This window comes from Calypte anna, chromosome 18, assembly GCF_003957555.1.
Source record: "Calypte anna isolate BGI_N300 chromosome 18, bCalAnn1_v1.p, whole genome shotgun sequence".
Lineage (NCBI taxonomy): Eukaryota > Metazoa > Chordata > Aves > Apodiformes > Trochilidae > Calypte > Calypte anna.
In genome coordinates this window covers 5944489-5959070 of record NC_044263.1, presented here as the reverse complement: position 1 = coordinate 5959070, position 14582 = coordinate 5944489, and the positions used below count along the sequence as shown (strand labels likewise).

Sequence of the window (14582 nt, the reverse complement as noted above, 5' to 3'; positions counted from 1 at the left end):
TTCTGCATTTCCCCTTCAGGTCCATTCAGGCCTCCCCAGGCAGTGAATCCAAGTGTGTCAGCAGAGATGTGAGGCTGTGCTGTGGGAGGGTTCCTCGTCTTGCAGCCTGGCTGGACTGCTGGATGCTTCACACATCCTGGTGGTACCAAAACCACCCTGGCCACTGCCAGAGCCTGAGAAATAGTGACAGTCACAAAGAGAAAACCCTCCTTCCCCTGCTTCTGTCCTGGGGGCTGTGGGGCTCTGTGAGGAGACACCAGGGCTGAGAGACATCTGGGGTTCCAGATGGTTCCAGATGGTTCCAGACAGCTCCAAGAGCCCCACTGCAGGGCATGGCCTAGCCCATCAGTGATGCTGGTGGCACCTCTGGGGACATGTGCTTAAAAAGGGAAAAATGCTGTGTGACACCGAGAGGACAAAGTGTGAGAGTGGCACTGCCAGAGAGGAGAGGAGAAGGTCAAGGTCAAGATGCTGAAGCAGAATCCTCTGGAGCACCCTGAGGAGTCCCTGCAGGAGCAGATACCCACACTGTATCTAATATTTACCAGTGATAAATCAGTTTTCCTCAGAGTCGAGTATTTTCTCCCCTGGTGGTAACGGGAGAGGTATCTTCCCGCCTTTATCTTCACCAGTGAGATTTTCCACCTTATTTTCTTCACAGTTCTGTGGAGAAAAGAGTGACAGCGGCTGGGCCGAGCCCATCCCAACTCTCTCGGGACACAGCGCTGTCACGGATCACGGAACCACGGAACGCCAGCTGGGAAGGGACCTCAAAGACCACCGGGTCCAACCCCAGCTGTCACCTCCTCCAGTGCACAGCCCTGGCACGGCATCAGCGCACAGCTTCCGTGGCCCGACGTGCAATTCAGTGCCGGGTCCGGTGGGTGTCCCGGTCCGGTGGGTGTCCCGGTCCGCTCGGACTCCCCATCCTCGTTTCCCGTCTGCCGCCGCTCGCAGCCCTCCGAGCCGCCAGGGGACGCGCTGCCCTCGCTGCTCTCTGCCTGAAGGCGGAAGGAAGCGGCTCCCGCGTGCCCATGGAGCCCGGAGGGTCGCAGCCGGTGAGGTACGGGCGGGCAGGGGGGAGGCGGCGGCTGCAGGGTGGGTGGGTGCTGGGACGGACTTTCCTCGCCATGTCTCCCCTCACCATGTCTCCCCTCTCGCCCCGCAGCCGTAAAGGCCCTCGGCGCTCCGGGGGCCAGAAGGATTTCCTCCCCGACGGCTCAGCCGAGCAGGCGGAGAAGCTGCGGCGGTGGTGGGAGGAGGAGTGGCAGCTTCTGTCCGAGGAGCGAGGGGAGCGGCTGTGAGTCCCGGGGGTCACAAGGATGTCGACGGGGCTGGATGTTGCTTTTGTCCCCGGAGGGACCGTGTCGGGCGGGCAGAGCGCGGGGCTGTCCGTGCCGGGGGTGTCCCTGAGCAGAACGCAGCTGGCATGGCTGTGGGGTCAGCGCGCTGTCCCTTTGGGTTTCCTTGCGGTCGGGCAGATTGCAGTCTTGACTGAACACATAGAACAAGTCCTGGGTTGGTCCCTTCCTGTCTTACTTCCTCATTCTTTGGGCCAGTTCCTAAAAGTGCGTTTGAATTCTTGCAAAGTCTCCCTCTACGTTTTCTCTGCTGTTTAATTTTTCCTGTGAGACCATGTGGGTGGGATATAGGTGTTTGAGAGTCTCGGTAGCTTTTGAACTGTTGTGTGATGCACCATGGCCACACATCTCCAGCAGGTTGCTGTATCCTTTGGACAGATGTCTGCAGTGCTGTCTGGAGACACTCCACACTGACTGCTGTTGATTAAATCTTCAGCTGGTTCTGCTAGATCCAGAAGATTTTGTCTGTCTAAGCCCTTGGCCTGTAATAATGCCACCTGGAAGTTTGCTGACTTTTGATACCTTCCTGAGCTGCTTGTGTTGCCACAGTAGGAATTGATTGTAGGACATGCTTGGTAATAACAAACTAATCTTTAACTTTCTCAGAGGGAATCTGGTGAAAGCTGAGTGGAAGCCAGAACAGGGCATTATAGAGCTGCAGTCCCCTGCGGTGAGTCTGCTGCAGAGTCTGCTCAGTGCCATCATCTCCCACTGGCCATTGCAGAGTCCTTAATTTGCTGCTTGAAATGGGAGAGAGCCTGTCTGTCAGCAGGAGCCCATCAGGGATTTGTGCTTCTGTTCCAGGGGAAGTTCTGGCACACCATGGGGTTCACAAAGCATGGCAAACAGTGCCTGCTGCCTGAGGAAGCTCTGTACCTGCTGGAGTGTGTAAGTAGGAAATCCATGTGTGGATGGGGACATTGGGTCCTTCCTTAGTGTTTGGAAGACCTTTAGCAACTTCAGACTGAAGTCTGAAATCACTTGGCTTAAGTTGGTGAGTTCTGCAGTTTGAGCAGCTGGTAAACACTTGGTTCTGGAGGAATTGTCTCTTTTGGTCTATTTGCTGATGGAGCTGTCTCCAGGCCATGGGTTTATATCTTGTACTCCAGAACAGCCTCTGTGTTGATTGGATTGTTAGTTGGATCAGTGCCCAGGTTATCCACTTGGTATCATCTTAAACCTGCTTCTGTGAAGATCTGACAGTAGAGACTAGGAGAGGGCAACTAGTAAGTCAGGTCACTTATCAGAAACAAGAGAGGCATGAGGAGCATGTTATGAAGTTTTCTGTTGAGATCTCTGTCTACTTTGCAGTGAAACACACATTTATATATCAGTTGCTTCTTAACCAAAATCTACAGGGAACTGAACTTCCTCAGTCCAGGAAAACACACCATTGTGGGCATTTCTGGAGATGAGATCAAACCAATCTTTGAGATGAGATCTTCTGTTCCTTGCAGGAGTTAATTGGAATAAATATTTTGGTACTGAGAAATCCTGAGACTGGTCAGTGCCTCCTCTGTCAGAAGTTGACTTCCTCCCATGACCCCAGTGTCTCTTACATATTTTGCAACAGCAGTCTTCAGAAGTTCATTAGCATGGTTTTTCTGTGCCTCTCTAAGAAGCTGATAGGAGTTACTGAAACTGTATCCAGCTTGGTAGGGCCACATTTAGGCACTAAGATCTTACTGTGTGAAGGGTGTTGGCATGGGAGTTATATAGCAGTCAGTAAAGCTGTATGTGTTTTACATTTAAGCAGAGATCTTTGGGGCTGCTACTTGGCATCTCTTCCTGATGTGTGTGGTAGAAAGAAATTTAAATGTGGCAGACAGTCAAGTGAGACCAGATTGCTTCCACTGCTCCTCTGCTTGCAACTCTCAACACCAAATTTTTTCCCCTGCAGGGCTATATCCAGCTCCTCTACAGAGATCTGCCCATGTCAATCCAGGAAGCCTATGAGACCCTGCTGTCCCAGGAGGCCATGAGCCTGTCATACTACCAGGTGTGTTGGGACCTCCAGCTCTTTCAGGGAGGATCAAGGCAGAGAGCCCAGCCAGTGGCTGAGAGCAGTTCAGGAGGGAAGAAGAATTATTCTCAGTTTTCCCCTCTCATCTTTTTCCAAAAGATCAGTTCCTGTCATCCCACCTTTGTGCTGGATCTTTCCTTTGGTATTTTCTCTGCAAGTGACTGTGTTTACCTCATAGCAGAACTGAAGTAAATGGTTGGGTTTTAGGGTAGTCATTTAACTCTCTTGTTTTCCTTTGCTCTAAGGTGTTCAGCCACTTGAAGCAACTGGGTTATATTGTACTGAGATTCGACTCCAGGTAACCAGCTTTTTTTTTCCATGCTGCTTTCTCCTTTCTGAAAACCCTGAGCAGCTCTGTGGCCACTTCAGGGCCCCAGTGGAACGGCAGAGAAGAGGACTTTGACCCTGCATTCCATCTCTTGGGAGGACTAAAGGCTCAAAGTGGCACTCTACCCTTCTATGCTCCTCCCTCTTGAGGAGGTGATTGGGAGCATGAAATGGGGCATGAACTGTGGTCTGTTCTGGTCCTGCCTGTGGATTTTCTATGCCTGGAAGAAAAGGTTTTTGTTGCTGTACTGTGGGGGCTGAGCAGAAGGGTTGTTCCATTGCCCAGCTTTGCTGTCAGCTTGTGTTGGTGTCTCCTTACAGCACTGTCCTTTCTCCCTATGAGAGGCAACTGAACCTGGAAAGTCACTGCCAGAGCTCTGGGAAACACCATTGCAAGAGGAGGAGGAGTTCCAGCCCCCGGTAAGGATGTGGCCCAAGCCTTATTCCATCTGCTTCCAGGTTTTGCAGATTGGGAACAGCATCCTCAGCCTTTTGTGCTGTGGGTGACCTGTCAGGCACAGCTCTTCTTGGCTGCCCCAAGCAGTGCTGTGCTTTTCCTGAACTCTTTCTGACCTTTTGGTCACATCTGTACTTCATGTGGGGCTAACAGGGACAAGCCACCCCTGAGCCTCCCAACTGCAGTGGTGAGATTCCAAAATAAAAAGGGTAGAGATTGGTGCAGAAGAAACACTTGGCAGTTGTCTCCTCTTGCACTTTCTTAGGGGGATTGCAGACACAGCAGTGCCCACCTTGCTCTTACCCACCTCTTCAGTGCAGTGTATGGGCTGGGTCTGTACAGCAGAGAGCATAGCTGGCTCCTGCTTCTTGCACATGGCCTCTAGAAGTTGCCAAAATACAGAACCTGGCATAATTACCAATTCTGTTAATAGTTATGACAGCTTCCAGTAGGTGGCATCATCATTTAAGAAACAGGGAGCGTCAGGCTAGTCTGCAAATCCTCTCTCAACAAGCAACTCAGTTTCCTGCCTGAGCAGGAATTGAACTGGGAGATAAAACTGTGGGTTTAAGAATTGCCCCATCCTCTGGGAGGCAGGGACTGAATCTTTTACCAGTAAATGGTGCTAACAGGAAAGTTTCTGCCTGGCCTGTACTGGTTTGGCTGAAGTCCATCATGTTTGGGTCATATGGGCTGTGTGGAGGCTGCATGGCAGGTTGGGAATGTGTCTGTACAGATCAAGGCTGGGATTTTCCTGGGTGTTGAACTCAAACTTTATGCAGGACTGCTGAGAAGTTTATTCTGCCATTGGTGTTCCCTGCTTGGTTTTGGTTTGGTTTTTTCCCTTCTCATTTTGTCACACAAGCAAATGCTCTCCTTCCTGCCAAGAGGTTGTTGTCAAGGGTTTGCAGACCTGTCCGGAGGGTCCTACCACTCTTGCCATCCTTCCTTCGGGATTGGCAGACTGCATTCTTCCTGTTAGCAGGGAGGAGACAGCATTCAAAGGGAATGAAGTTCCATCACACACTCTCCCTGTCTTTTATCCTCCTGTCTTTAGGTTGCATGGAAAGAAACATAAGGTATCTGAGGACCTTCCAAAAGCTGAAGGAACCTCTGAAAAAGCTGGAGATGAGTGCGGAGGATCCAGCTGCCTTCCTGTGGATGAAAAGCCCTTGTCAGAGCAGCCAGAGGAATCAGATGCTGGCAGTGGACAGAAGTCAAACTCAGTTCCTCTTGCTACAGGACAAAAGGACTCCCTGAGCCCCTCCAGGAGCCAGGCTGGAGACCACCAGGCACACACCCCGGGCACCCGTGCACCCCGCTGGGATTTTACCACCATCATCTTGCCAAACATGGCCCCAGATCAGCCGTGCACCCATCTGCCCTCACCTGACAATGGGCTCCTGCCAGAAAATGTGCCAGGGAGGGAGGTTGATGCAGCTTGGTGGTGCACACGCATTAATCAGAGACGGGAGAAGCTGTCATGGAAGGAGAGGGAGCGGCAAGAAAGGGAGAGCAGATACAAGAGCAGTGTCAATGCTGACCAGGAGGTGAGACGCTGCTCCAACTGGCAGGAGTACAAAGCCCTTCTGAAGCAGAGGAGCCAAGAGAGAGTTTGGAAACGACCAGCACATCTGTGGGACCAAACTGTCACACCACTTCTGCAGCCAGATGAAGCTACCTCACCAGGTGGTTGTTCTGGGAATTTGACAGGGACACTCTTTCCCCTCCTCCCCCAGCTCTGTGAAAGATTGCCTGGTGTGCAGCAGCAAACAGGGGTGACATGGAGAAGCTGAACAGTGGTTTAGGGGACAGGACCTTGTGAAGGAAAATCTCATTAGAAGGCCGAGACAAAGCAGACACAGAGGAAGCCAGCCATGGAGTGAGAAGAAATTTTGTCCTCTGCCTTCCATCTCTTTCTATAACCCACTCAAGTGCCAGGATAAACAGGGCCTTGGGAGGTCTTCTAATCCATTCCCCATGCCCTACTGTATTGCAATCCTCCCTGCTAGGCTGTTAGGCATGTGAAATCAGGGCCAACAAGATGCAAAGCATTGCAGGGTGTTCTGGGCTGTGTGCTGGGAAGAGATGAGGAAGTTGAGGTCTTTGAAGTAGCCAGTGGTGACTGTGGTGCTGCCAGCCATTGTTGGAGGAGGAAGGCTTGTGGGTGGTGGTAGATTGCTTGGAGTGCCCTGGGAGAGAAATAGCTAGTCTGATCCTTTCCTGTTCCTTCTCCCTCCAGCTGCGCTCCTCCAGCAGATCAGCGTGCTGCAGCCCTCCCACATCCTGGATGGAGCCTCCCGGTTAGTATCCAGCCAGCCAGCTCGTAGCTGTTAGAGACAGGGGGTGTCTTGTGACTGTCCCTGCTTGTGAGGTCTGCATGATGCTCACAGCAGCAGTTTGGGAGCTGCCTGGCATCCAGGATGTTGAGAGGATGCAGTGCTGTGCTCCTGGCCCTGTGGCATCTGTAGCAAGGGGCTGACATTTCCATGAAGTACCAGGTCCTGCAGAAACAGAGCAAGGGCATTCCAGGCCAATTAAAACATCGGGGATGCTCTGTTTTCTTGCCATTTCCTCTCTGCATCTCAGCCAAATAATCTCCTGTAGAAGTTGGGTTTCACCTGTGCCTCATCCCTGGAGTATACTGCCATCTCTGCTGCAGTGGTTATAAAACCTTGGCTTTAGGACATCTGGTTCTGCTCTTGCTTCAAAGACCCCATGTGGTGTTTGTGTGCAGTCCCTGTAGAGCAGAGCAATGCTTTGCCTCTGTATCTATTGGTGATTCTTGCAAGAGGGTCCACAAAGAAGGGAGTGTGGCAGATACAGGGTGGGAAAAAGTATTAAGAACAGTTGCAGAGTCAGTCCTTTGAGGAGCCAAGCCCTTCAAAGGGCCCAGATTGGCAGAGTCCAGGAGCTTTTGCTTCTACTTTCCTCTGCTGTATCTATACCTAGAGTGTTTCAATCCCAAATGTATATGGATGTGTTCTCTCTTCTGTAGGCTGACAGAGGACTCAGGGGGCATGAAGATAGACTTCAATGTGTATCAAGCAGATGCTGTGGCCAAGTTTAAAAAGACAAACCCTGGGAAGCCCTATGTCAGGATGTGTGTTCGGAGGTAATCATGAGTCTTATGCTGTGTCCTGAAGCATAGCAGTGTTGTGGAAATGAAGTCCTAATGATGTATAAATGACCCAGCATCTTGTGAGCTGTACAGATCACCAGAGTGTTTCCCATGAGGCTGGTCCTGCCCAGGATTTTTTTCCCCCCCCTCTTTCTGTTCCTTCTTTGTTTGAGGTTGTGGATGACAATTTCCCCAGCCCTTGTGCTTAGCCCACACTATTTGGTCATCTGCTTGCTGCTGATCTCTGAGGGTTACTGGAGTCAGGAATAAGAAGCCTTGGTTGTATTTATGAAATGCTTATGAGACTCACATACAGCTCAGTTTTGCAGGGAGCTGTATGTACCTGAATCCTCAGCCAGTGCAGAGCCCTGTGGATTTCTGCAGAGATGTACCTCCCCAGGGCTCACTACAGGGTTAGGGCCATGCATTTTGTATTTTGATCTTTGTCAAATGTAGCTATAAGATCAGTACAAGCAGAGGATAGGTATCCCCTTTCTTGCTGGATCCAGAATCTGATACTTAAACTCCATAGGCAGGTACAAAGTTCAGTCTCTGCCTTTTCTAGTTTTGGTGTAAACTGAAGCTGTCCTTGCTCCATGCTCTGCAGCTGTAGTCACCAGAGCAGGGATGGTGGTAATGCAGTTTACAAAGGTCTGTTGTGAGCAAGTAGGATGATCCTTGCTTTATAAATATTTCCCTTTACAAGCAAGCAGACTCTGCAGAATTAAACAGAGGGGAAAGCAGGTCAGATGTTGATCCCAGCAACCTAAAGATCTTCCTAGCACAAAGGCAGTTTGCCAGCAACCCTGTGAGCCATATCTAATAAGGACAGCATGGAGCAGTGTGCAGTCTCCCTTGTATTTGGCAAAGGATTTGATGGCTCCCAGTTCCCAGCATGCAGTGTGCTGTCAGGGCTGGCAGCCTCCTCCTTTGACTTGAGAAGGGTTGGGAGGGTCACTCTCACCTCCTAAGTGCAAAGTGAGCCGTAATTGCTGGCCAGGGCAGCTTTGTCTCTGTATTCTTCTTGCTTTGGTAACAATGGGATATTTTTCTGTCTGCAGCTTTGACGAGCAGGTTCCATCCCTTCGGGCTCTGAAGCAGGTTACGTGTCAGAGTGGGGATGTCCCAGTGGTCTTTGCAGTGGTGGAACACGGAGAAATTGCCTTTTATTCTCTAAAGGAATTCAAGCTGCCAATTGATGTTTATCCCTGAAAGTGCTGTCGTTTTGTTTGATAATTTCTGTGTTCTGTTTGGAGGTGGGGAGAAGGATGAGCAATAAAAAGGCCTTTTCCAACAGTGTGAGCTCGTTAGTGTGGTTCTTAATTCTTGCAGAAATTTTAATAGGTTATGCAGAGGGCAACAGTCCCGGGGAGGCTGCTGGGACCAGCTGCTGAGTGGAGTGCCTGCTCATGGTCTTGCAACCTTGTGGCTGTGTAACCCTGCTCTCACATCCTGGTTCCCTGGGAGGGCATCGTGACTTGGAGCTTGGAGGAGTCCCTGCATCCACGTGCAGTTCCTGTCGGCTCAGGACACTTCACCATCTCACCTACGGGGTCAAGGTAGCAGGGATCTGCTGCAAGCACTGCGCCTGGTCGTGTTGATGAACACGCCCCTGTTATCAGATGCTGTAAGTCAGCAGGGCTCTGCTGAGGCGAGGGTCTGACAGCTCCTCCCACACACCTTCCTCTTCCTCTTCCTCCTTCCAGCAGTGCTTTTGCTCTTGAGAGTCATCTTCAGGCGCTGGGTTTGTTGGCAGCTCCAGTCTGTGCCCTCAGCATTCTCCCAGACTGTTTTGCAGATTAAAAGTGGTGGGAAGAAAGCTTCTAAGAACAGGCGCCACCAGAAGAGCTCCACTCTGACCCACAGTCCTCACACTTGTCCTGGAATTAGGTCACACTCACTCCAGTTGATTTCAGTCTGCCTCATTTGCTTATGCCAAGGTGGAATTGTATCGATGAACTCTATGTGAGCCACCCAGTGAGTTTCGCTGGGGCAGAGACTCCCTGATTCAGCACAAAACAATTACAATTTAATAACCACTGCAGGGAAGATTGAGAAACTGTGGCAGCCTTGCTCAGCACCACAACATCAGGCCATGCCTTTACCAGGATGGGATTATGATGCAGACTGATACCAGTGCTTCATTTTGGCCTGTGATGCAAATTGGCTGGATGTTGCAAGAAGATGACAGAAACAAGTATTTTAATTTAAAAGCATCACTTTTGGAAGCTTGTCTGAAACTTCGATTGTTACTGGCACCTTCTCAGAGGTAATTTCAGACCTTGGACTGCCACCGCGCTCCACATAGCCACCGATTCCTCGCCCAGCCGTTCGTTCCCCTGTGTGGCAGGGTAGCGGCAGTTGCGTGGCTCCTCCCTACTAAGCCTTCAGTTTTCAGTCAAGCTTTTCCATCTCTGTTTCTGCAGCAAGGTCGGCACGTTCCGTGCTCAGGCGCTGCACTTCGCGGAGCTGACGGACGAACAGAACCGGGCGGAGGGAGCCTGACACGACCTGGCCCGCAGACCCGCGATGCTGTGTAGCCGGTTCCCGCCGGGGCGGGGGCTCGGCCGTGGCCGATTTGCTCTGAGCCAGCGGCCTAATGAATTATTCATGAGCGCGCCAGATCAAGGGGAGGTGAGCCCGCCGCTGGGGTTCATTTGCATACCAGACTCCTCCCTCCCCTGGGCGGAGCCCCCATAGGCCACGCCACGCCGCGCCCCTCCCGGAGGTGCCCAGAGGCCGCCGCGCAGGCGAGAGGGGCAACGGGCGCGGAACGGAGCGAGGCCGGGGCGGGCCGGCTTCAGGCCCCGCAGGTGAGCGCGGCTCGCTGGGGCTCCGCGGAGGATGCGGGGCCGTGGATGGAATAAGCTCCGGGGGAAGAGGATCCTTGGGGGGAGCTCCGGCAGGGCTCGGTGCGGAGGGCTGGGGCGGCAGCTGACCCTGCCCGCCCCTCCTGGGCTTTGTGTCGCCCCGCGGGCTCGCTCCTGGAGCCCCTCCGGTGGGGCTGGCAGGTGCTCGCCGGTCCCCCCGCTCACCGGGTGCCTGGTCCCTTCGCGCTGCCCCGCTCCGGCCAGTCCGGCTGCTAGTACCGACCCGGGGCTGCTGCACCTGAAGCCCCGGCGCAGCCTGGGACACCGGCCTTGGCTCTCACAAAAAACTTAAAGCGCTGGCGTTGAGGGGATGGGTTTGTTCGGAGGGTTCGTTTCCCTTTTTTTTTCTTTTTTTCTTTTTTTCTTTTTTTAAATTTATCTTACTATTTTTCATTATGAAGTTGGATGTTTCGTCTCTGTTGTGGCTGGAGGGCGCAGCCGAGGGTCTCGCAGGGGATTTCTTACATCCTGGGATTTCCCGGCGGAGGTCGTGGCGGTGGCCGCCCGCTCCAGAACTTCCTGGTTTAGCCCGCGGCACCGGTGGGTCCGTGCCGGGGCCGCTCCCGGGGGGCGGCTGGGAGCGGGTCCGTGGCGGAAGCTCCTGCAGCTCCATCCCGGAGCGGCCCCTGGCCCTGCTGCCGCCCCCTCCTGCGTTGCGAGATGTCCCTGCGTGCACCCTGGCCTTGTAGGTCTCCATCTGCTGTGCCTGGCTCCAAGCAGATGTGGTTAACAAGAATTGCTGTATCTCCTTTGGGGCATTCTGTTAGCATGTTCTTTTATTTATTTCCTTCAAGTCACTGCCCGTATTAAATGTATCACGTTACTGTTTGGTATTTTTCCTCCCCAAAGTTGCAAGAGCTCGATGGGTGAGGGAGCACATTAGCACGTTTCACCTAACAGCCAGCAAGCAGGTGGAACAAGTTGTTTAGTCTTTGTCTCATGTTGCCCTGGGAACTAGCTGTTTACTGACATCTCTTTTGGAGGTGAGGCTCAACCTTGTGAGTTTGGAAAAAGTTTTGTGTGATTATATTTGGTGGTGTTAATGGTGTTAGAGTGGTTGAAACAGATTTCTGGGTTGGTGTTTTTGTAGTGTAGTGGCACAAACCTTTACACTTGTGACTAGATAGAAGGTAGTGATAGTTGTCAGAGAAGTTCATGGAGATAGCAGAAGTTGTCCATTGTAGTGTGTTACTTGATGGGGAATGCTGCACTTTGTAGTTGTCTCAGAGCACTTTAGTCAACTGGAATATCTTGCTTTACCAAGTCCCGGGTGAAGCTTCTAAGCCCAAAGCAGCTGCCTGGTTATTTGAGCTTTGATTTGGGAAGCTGGTGCTTCTGGCAAGCTGATGCAAAGCTGTGGTACATCCCAAGGCTTCTCTGTGCATCCTGGCACATTCCTTCTAAAGGGCAGACTGGCCCGAGGATGGGACAAGGATGATCTGTGCAAGTAGTGAGCAGTCCCTACTACTGCTCAGTGCTGCTTGTGGGCACTTGTGGCTCTGTTTAGTTTATGGTATTCAAAAGGGAGAAGAGCTCCCAAACCTTCTCATAGGATGGTGCTGAGGAACATCATCATGTTATTTGGTTTTGAATAAATTGCATCTGCTGTAGCTACTGACTAAAGAGAATTATTGGAGGAGTTAAACTAGTCGAGAGTGGCTTTTTGGTACAGTAAAGTGATTATTACTGGAAATTGCTAATAGAAGAGCTGTGGTTCTTTTCTTGGCTGACATAGAGGTTTGAGAGATGTCAAAGAGTAAGGGGTTATAAATCTGTAAAATGTACTTAGTCCGTGACAATGAAAGTGTTACTGTGTGTTACTGCTAGTAACCTGATCTTTCTTTAAAATAGTTTATCAAAGGAGGGACTGGTGGTAGCTGAAGGTTTGAATTCTCTGCAGAAATTCTGTGGAAACTCCAGTTCTCACCTAAAAGCTTCTTTTACCTAGATATGATCTCTATGTTGCTTTAAGAAACAAATGCACTTGTGTTTTACTCTATTACCCCACTACCTTTGGGGTAAATTGGTTGGAAACAGAAGTGCAGAGGTACTAACAGGCTGACTCCTGTTGTTAACTCTGCTGTCAGAGTGGTTCCAAAGAGTGTTTATCAATATGATGATAGGTGCTTTATATATATAAATATAAATAAATTTATACTACCTATATATTCCACTACCTGTGGTGTGAAATGTTTCAAAGTTGCAAGATGCTTGTCCATTTGAACCATGCCTCTTAGTAGAAGCATAGAAAGAGTTTTGCATCATGTGCAATAATGTTGTTTTGTGTAAAGACTTTGTTCTGCTGTAGCATTTTGAAACTTCATGTTGTCATGCTCCCATGACAAGGAGAACACAATAGGAGTCATAATGACACACAAGGTTTGCACAATTAGTCAAGTCATTGAAAGTGGGCGGTCCCTGGTAAATCACAAACACAAAGGTGTGAAAGGACTTGCCTGATTTGTGTGTTTGGTTCTCATTTATTTTCCAAGAGCTCCTGGAAAATCTATGAATTATATTTTAATATTTTCTTTGTTTTGGAAAGGTGGCCACCTGCATATAGTATTGACACAGTCTGTTCAGCTGTTCCTTTGACTGTCTCTGAGTTCTCATGTAATTTTTATGTGAGGGTTTTTTGGTTTACCTCTCTGCTAGTGTGTGAGTACTGCATGCAAGGTTCATTTGAACACTTTCTCCTCTTTATGAAACTGGGTGCTGGAGGTCTAGGAGTTGCTCAGCAGTTGTGATACATAAGGAAGATCTCTGCATGGCTTCATTAAACGATGAGGCTAATGTTAGAGCATCTTCCTGGTGAAGCCTTATCCCAGGAAAAAAGGGGGTGGTGTCTTACACTTCCAACCTTTCAATGTACTGCATCTGTTCCTTCCCTTGCTTTAGCAGCTCTGCTTGGCTGGTGCTTTCTTCTTGTGATAGTGTGTCACAGCTAAGGGTGATTTAAAGATGAACTTGACAGTGACAGCCCAGTTAAAGAATAGCTAGAGGTTATTTCACTGGTTTCCAGCTAAAAGTATGCTGAAACTTGTAATTTCCCTAGGAGTCTGATAGCTCCATTAATTGATACACTTGATAAGACTAGTATTTCAATGATGCTTTGATCATTGTGTTGTCATGAGATCATTGTTACTAAGGAATATTTTTTTTTTCCTGTGCAAGTGACCCAACCTCTGTTCTGTTGTTTCTGACTGTTGGTAACAGGAACAAGGCAAACTTCTGGGTGCAGGAAGAAACGTAGTCCAGACAAGGCCGTGGTGGTGACTGTTTGTTATAGGAGCAGTGACTGCTTGAAGTTCAAACAAAGCATGTTGATAAGGGCTCTTTTATTTTAGCAGAGTTGATAAAGTTTTATCAGATGCATAGGTAGAAGTTCTCCCTTTTAAGGACCTGTAAACAGGATGGGATGATGAGGAAGGAATGAAAAGGAGACCTAAAGCAAGGCAAGATTTAACAGGTCTTGGGATACTTGGTGGAGTTTTGAAAAGAAAGCTGTGTGACCCTATCCTGTTAAAAACCTCTTCAAGGTGAGTAAAGGTTGCCTAGGAAGCAAGCAGGTGGTGCCTTGCAACTCTCCTAAATGAGCAAAATTAACTCATTAGGGGTTTATTTTTTGTTGTGTGGTTAACTTGGGACTGTATCCATACTTCATACTGTCTATATAGTAAAAACTTATAACCTGTGCTTCCTCTTCTTGTAAAACTGGATTAACTTGTGTGATTGTGACTTACACTATTGGTTCTTTTATAGTTTTGGTTTGAAATTCCACAGTCATGGAAGAACAAAAATTGCAACAAATTTCTGCAAATTACCCCCAGCTCATGTCTAGTTGAGGGAGGATATCCTGAGTGTCTCAGTAAGCTGTGCATGGGCATCAAGACACATTGCTGCATGCAAAAGTGATGAATACAAAGTACAATGTGGAGTTGTGATACTTCTAGGAGGAGGCATTTGGTCTTCTGTTGAATAGGGGGGTTTGTGAGACATGGCATGTGTACTTGCCATAAATCCCAACATCTAAAAAGAACAGAGCTGAGCAAAGAAGCCAAAAGAAATCTGGTTTTGATGTTAACTGCTCCATAGTCTGTGCTTTGAAATGGGACCATTTTGCAACTTGTGCTTTCATTGCCTTTCTGTATAAATAGTGAAGAGGTTTTGTTTTGAGGCTGGAAAAGGGTACACCATCATATTTAGCTAAACATTCAGCTAACAAAATAGCAGGAACTCAATGTACAGAGTGTTCTGAGCTTTCCTATCAGGTGTCCATGTACTGAATAAGAGCAAAATTGGGACTGACTCAGCCTTGGGCTATTGTTGCCTATAAACAGCTGACCACAATACATCTTGGAAGAAGAGAATGTTGCACATAGTTTCTGGTAAAGGGGTCATCTTTGAAAGCTTTAAGAGTTGT

At 49.5% G+C, this 14582-nt stretch overlaps 2 protein-coding genes across 10 annotated transcripts in view; both read left to right on the top strand.

Annotated features, from left to right (window-relative positions):
• Positions 1-1009: 1009 nt before the first annotated feature.
• On the top strand, positions 1010-8588 carry TSEN54 (tRNA splicing endonuclease subunit 54). 2 transcript variants are annotated; one of them, XM_030462057.1, is made up of 11 exons: positions 1010-1063; positions 1169-1300; positions 1968-2031; positions 2166-2249; positions 3262-3360; positions 3630-3682; positions 4033-4131; positions 5226-5857; positions 6411-6471; positions 7167-7283; positions 8351-8588. In XM_030462057.1, exons 1-11 carry the CDS (start codon positions 1035-1037, stop codon positions 8499-8501), a joined length of 1521 nt encoding a protein of 506 aa, XP_030317917.1. In that variant the 5' UTR covers positions 1010-1034; the 3' UTR covers positions 8502-8588. The 2 variants fall into 2 exon arrangements, with proteins under 2 accessions (XP_030317917.1, XP_030317918.1); XM_030462058.1 differs by having other exon boundaries at positions 1024-1063; positions 4057-4131.
• Positions 8589-10015: 1427 nt separating this feature from the next.
• LLGL2 (LLGL scribble cell polarity complex component 2) overlaps positions 10016-14582 on the top strand; it is a 33606-nt gene continuing 29039 nt past the window's right edge. For 7 of the 8 annotated variants that reach the window (XM_030461960.1, XM_030461959.1, XM_030461958.1 and 4 more), the window contains exon 1: positions 10016-10102. The gene's annotated coding sequence lies outside the window, so the exon portion shown is untranslated. Of the gene's footprint in view, positions 10103-10389; positions 10487-14582 lie in introns of those variants that run through there. The other variant, XM_030461954.1, reaches the window with a different exon arrangement.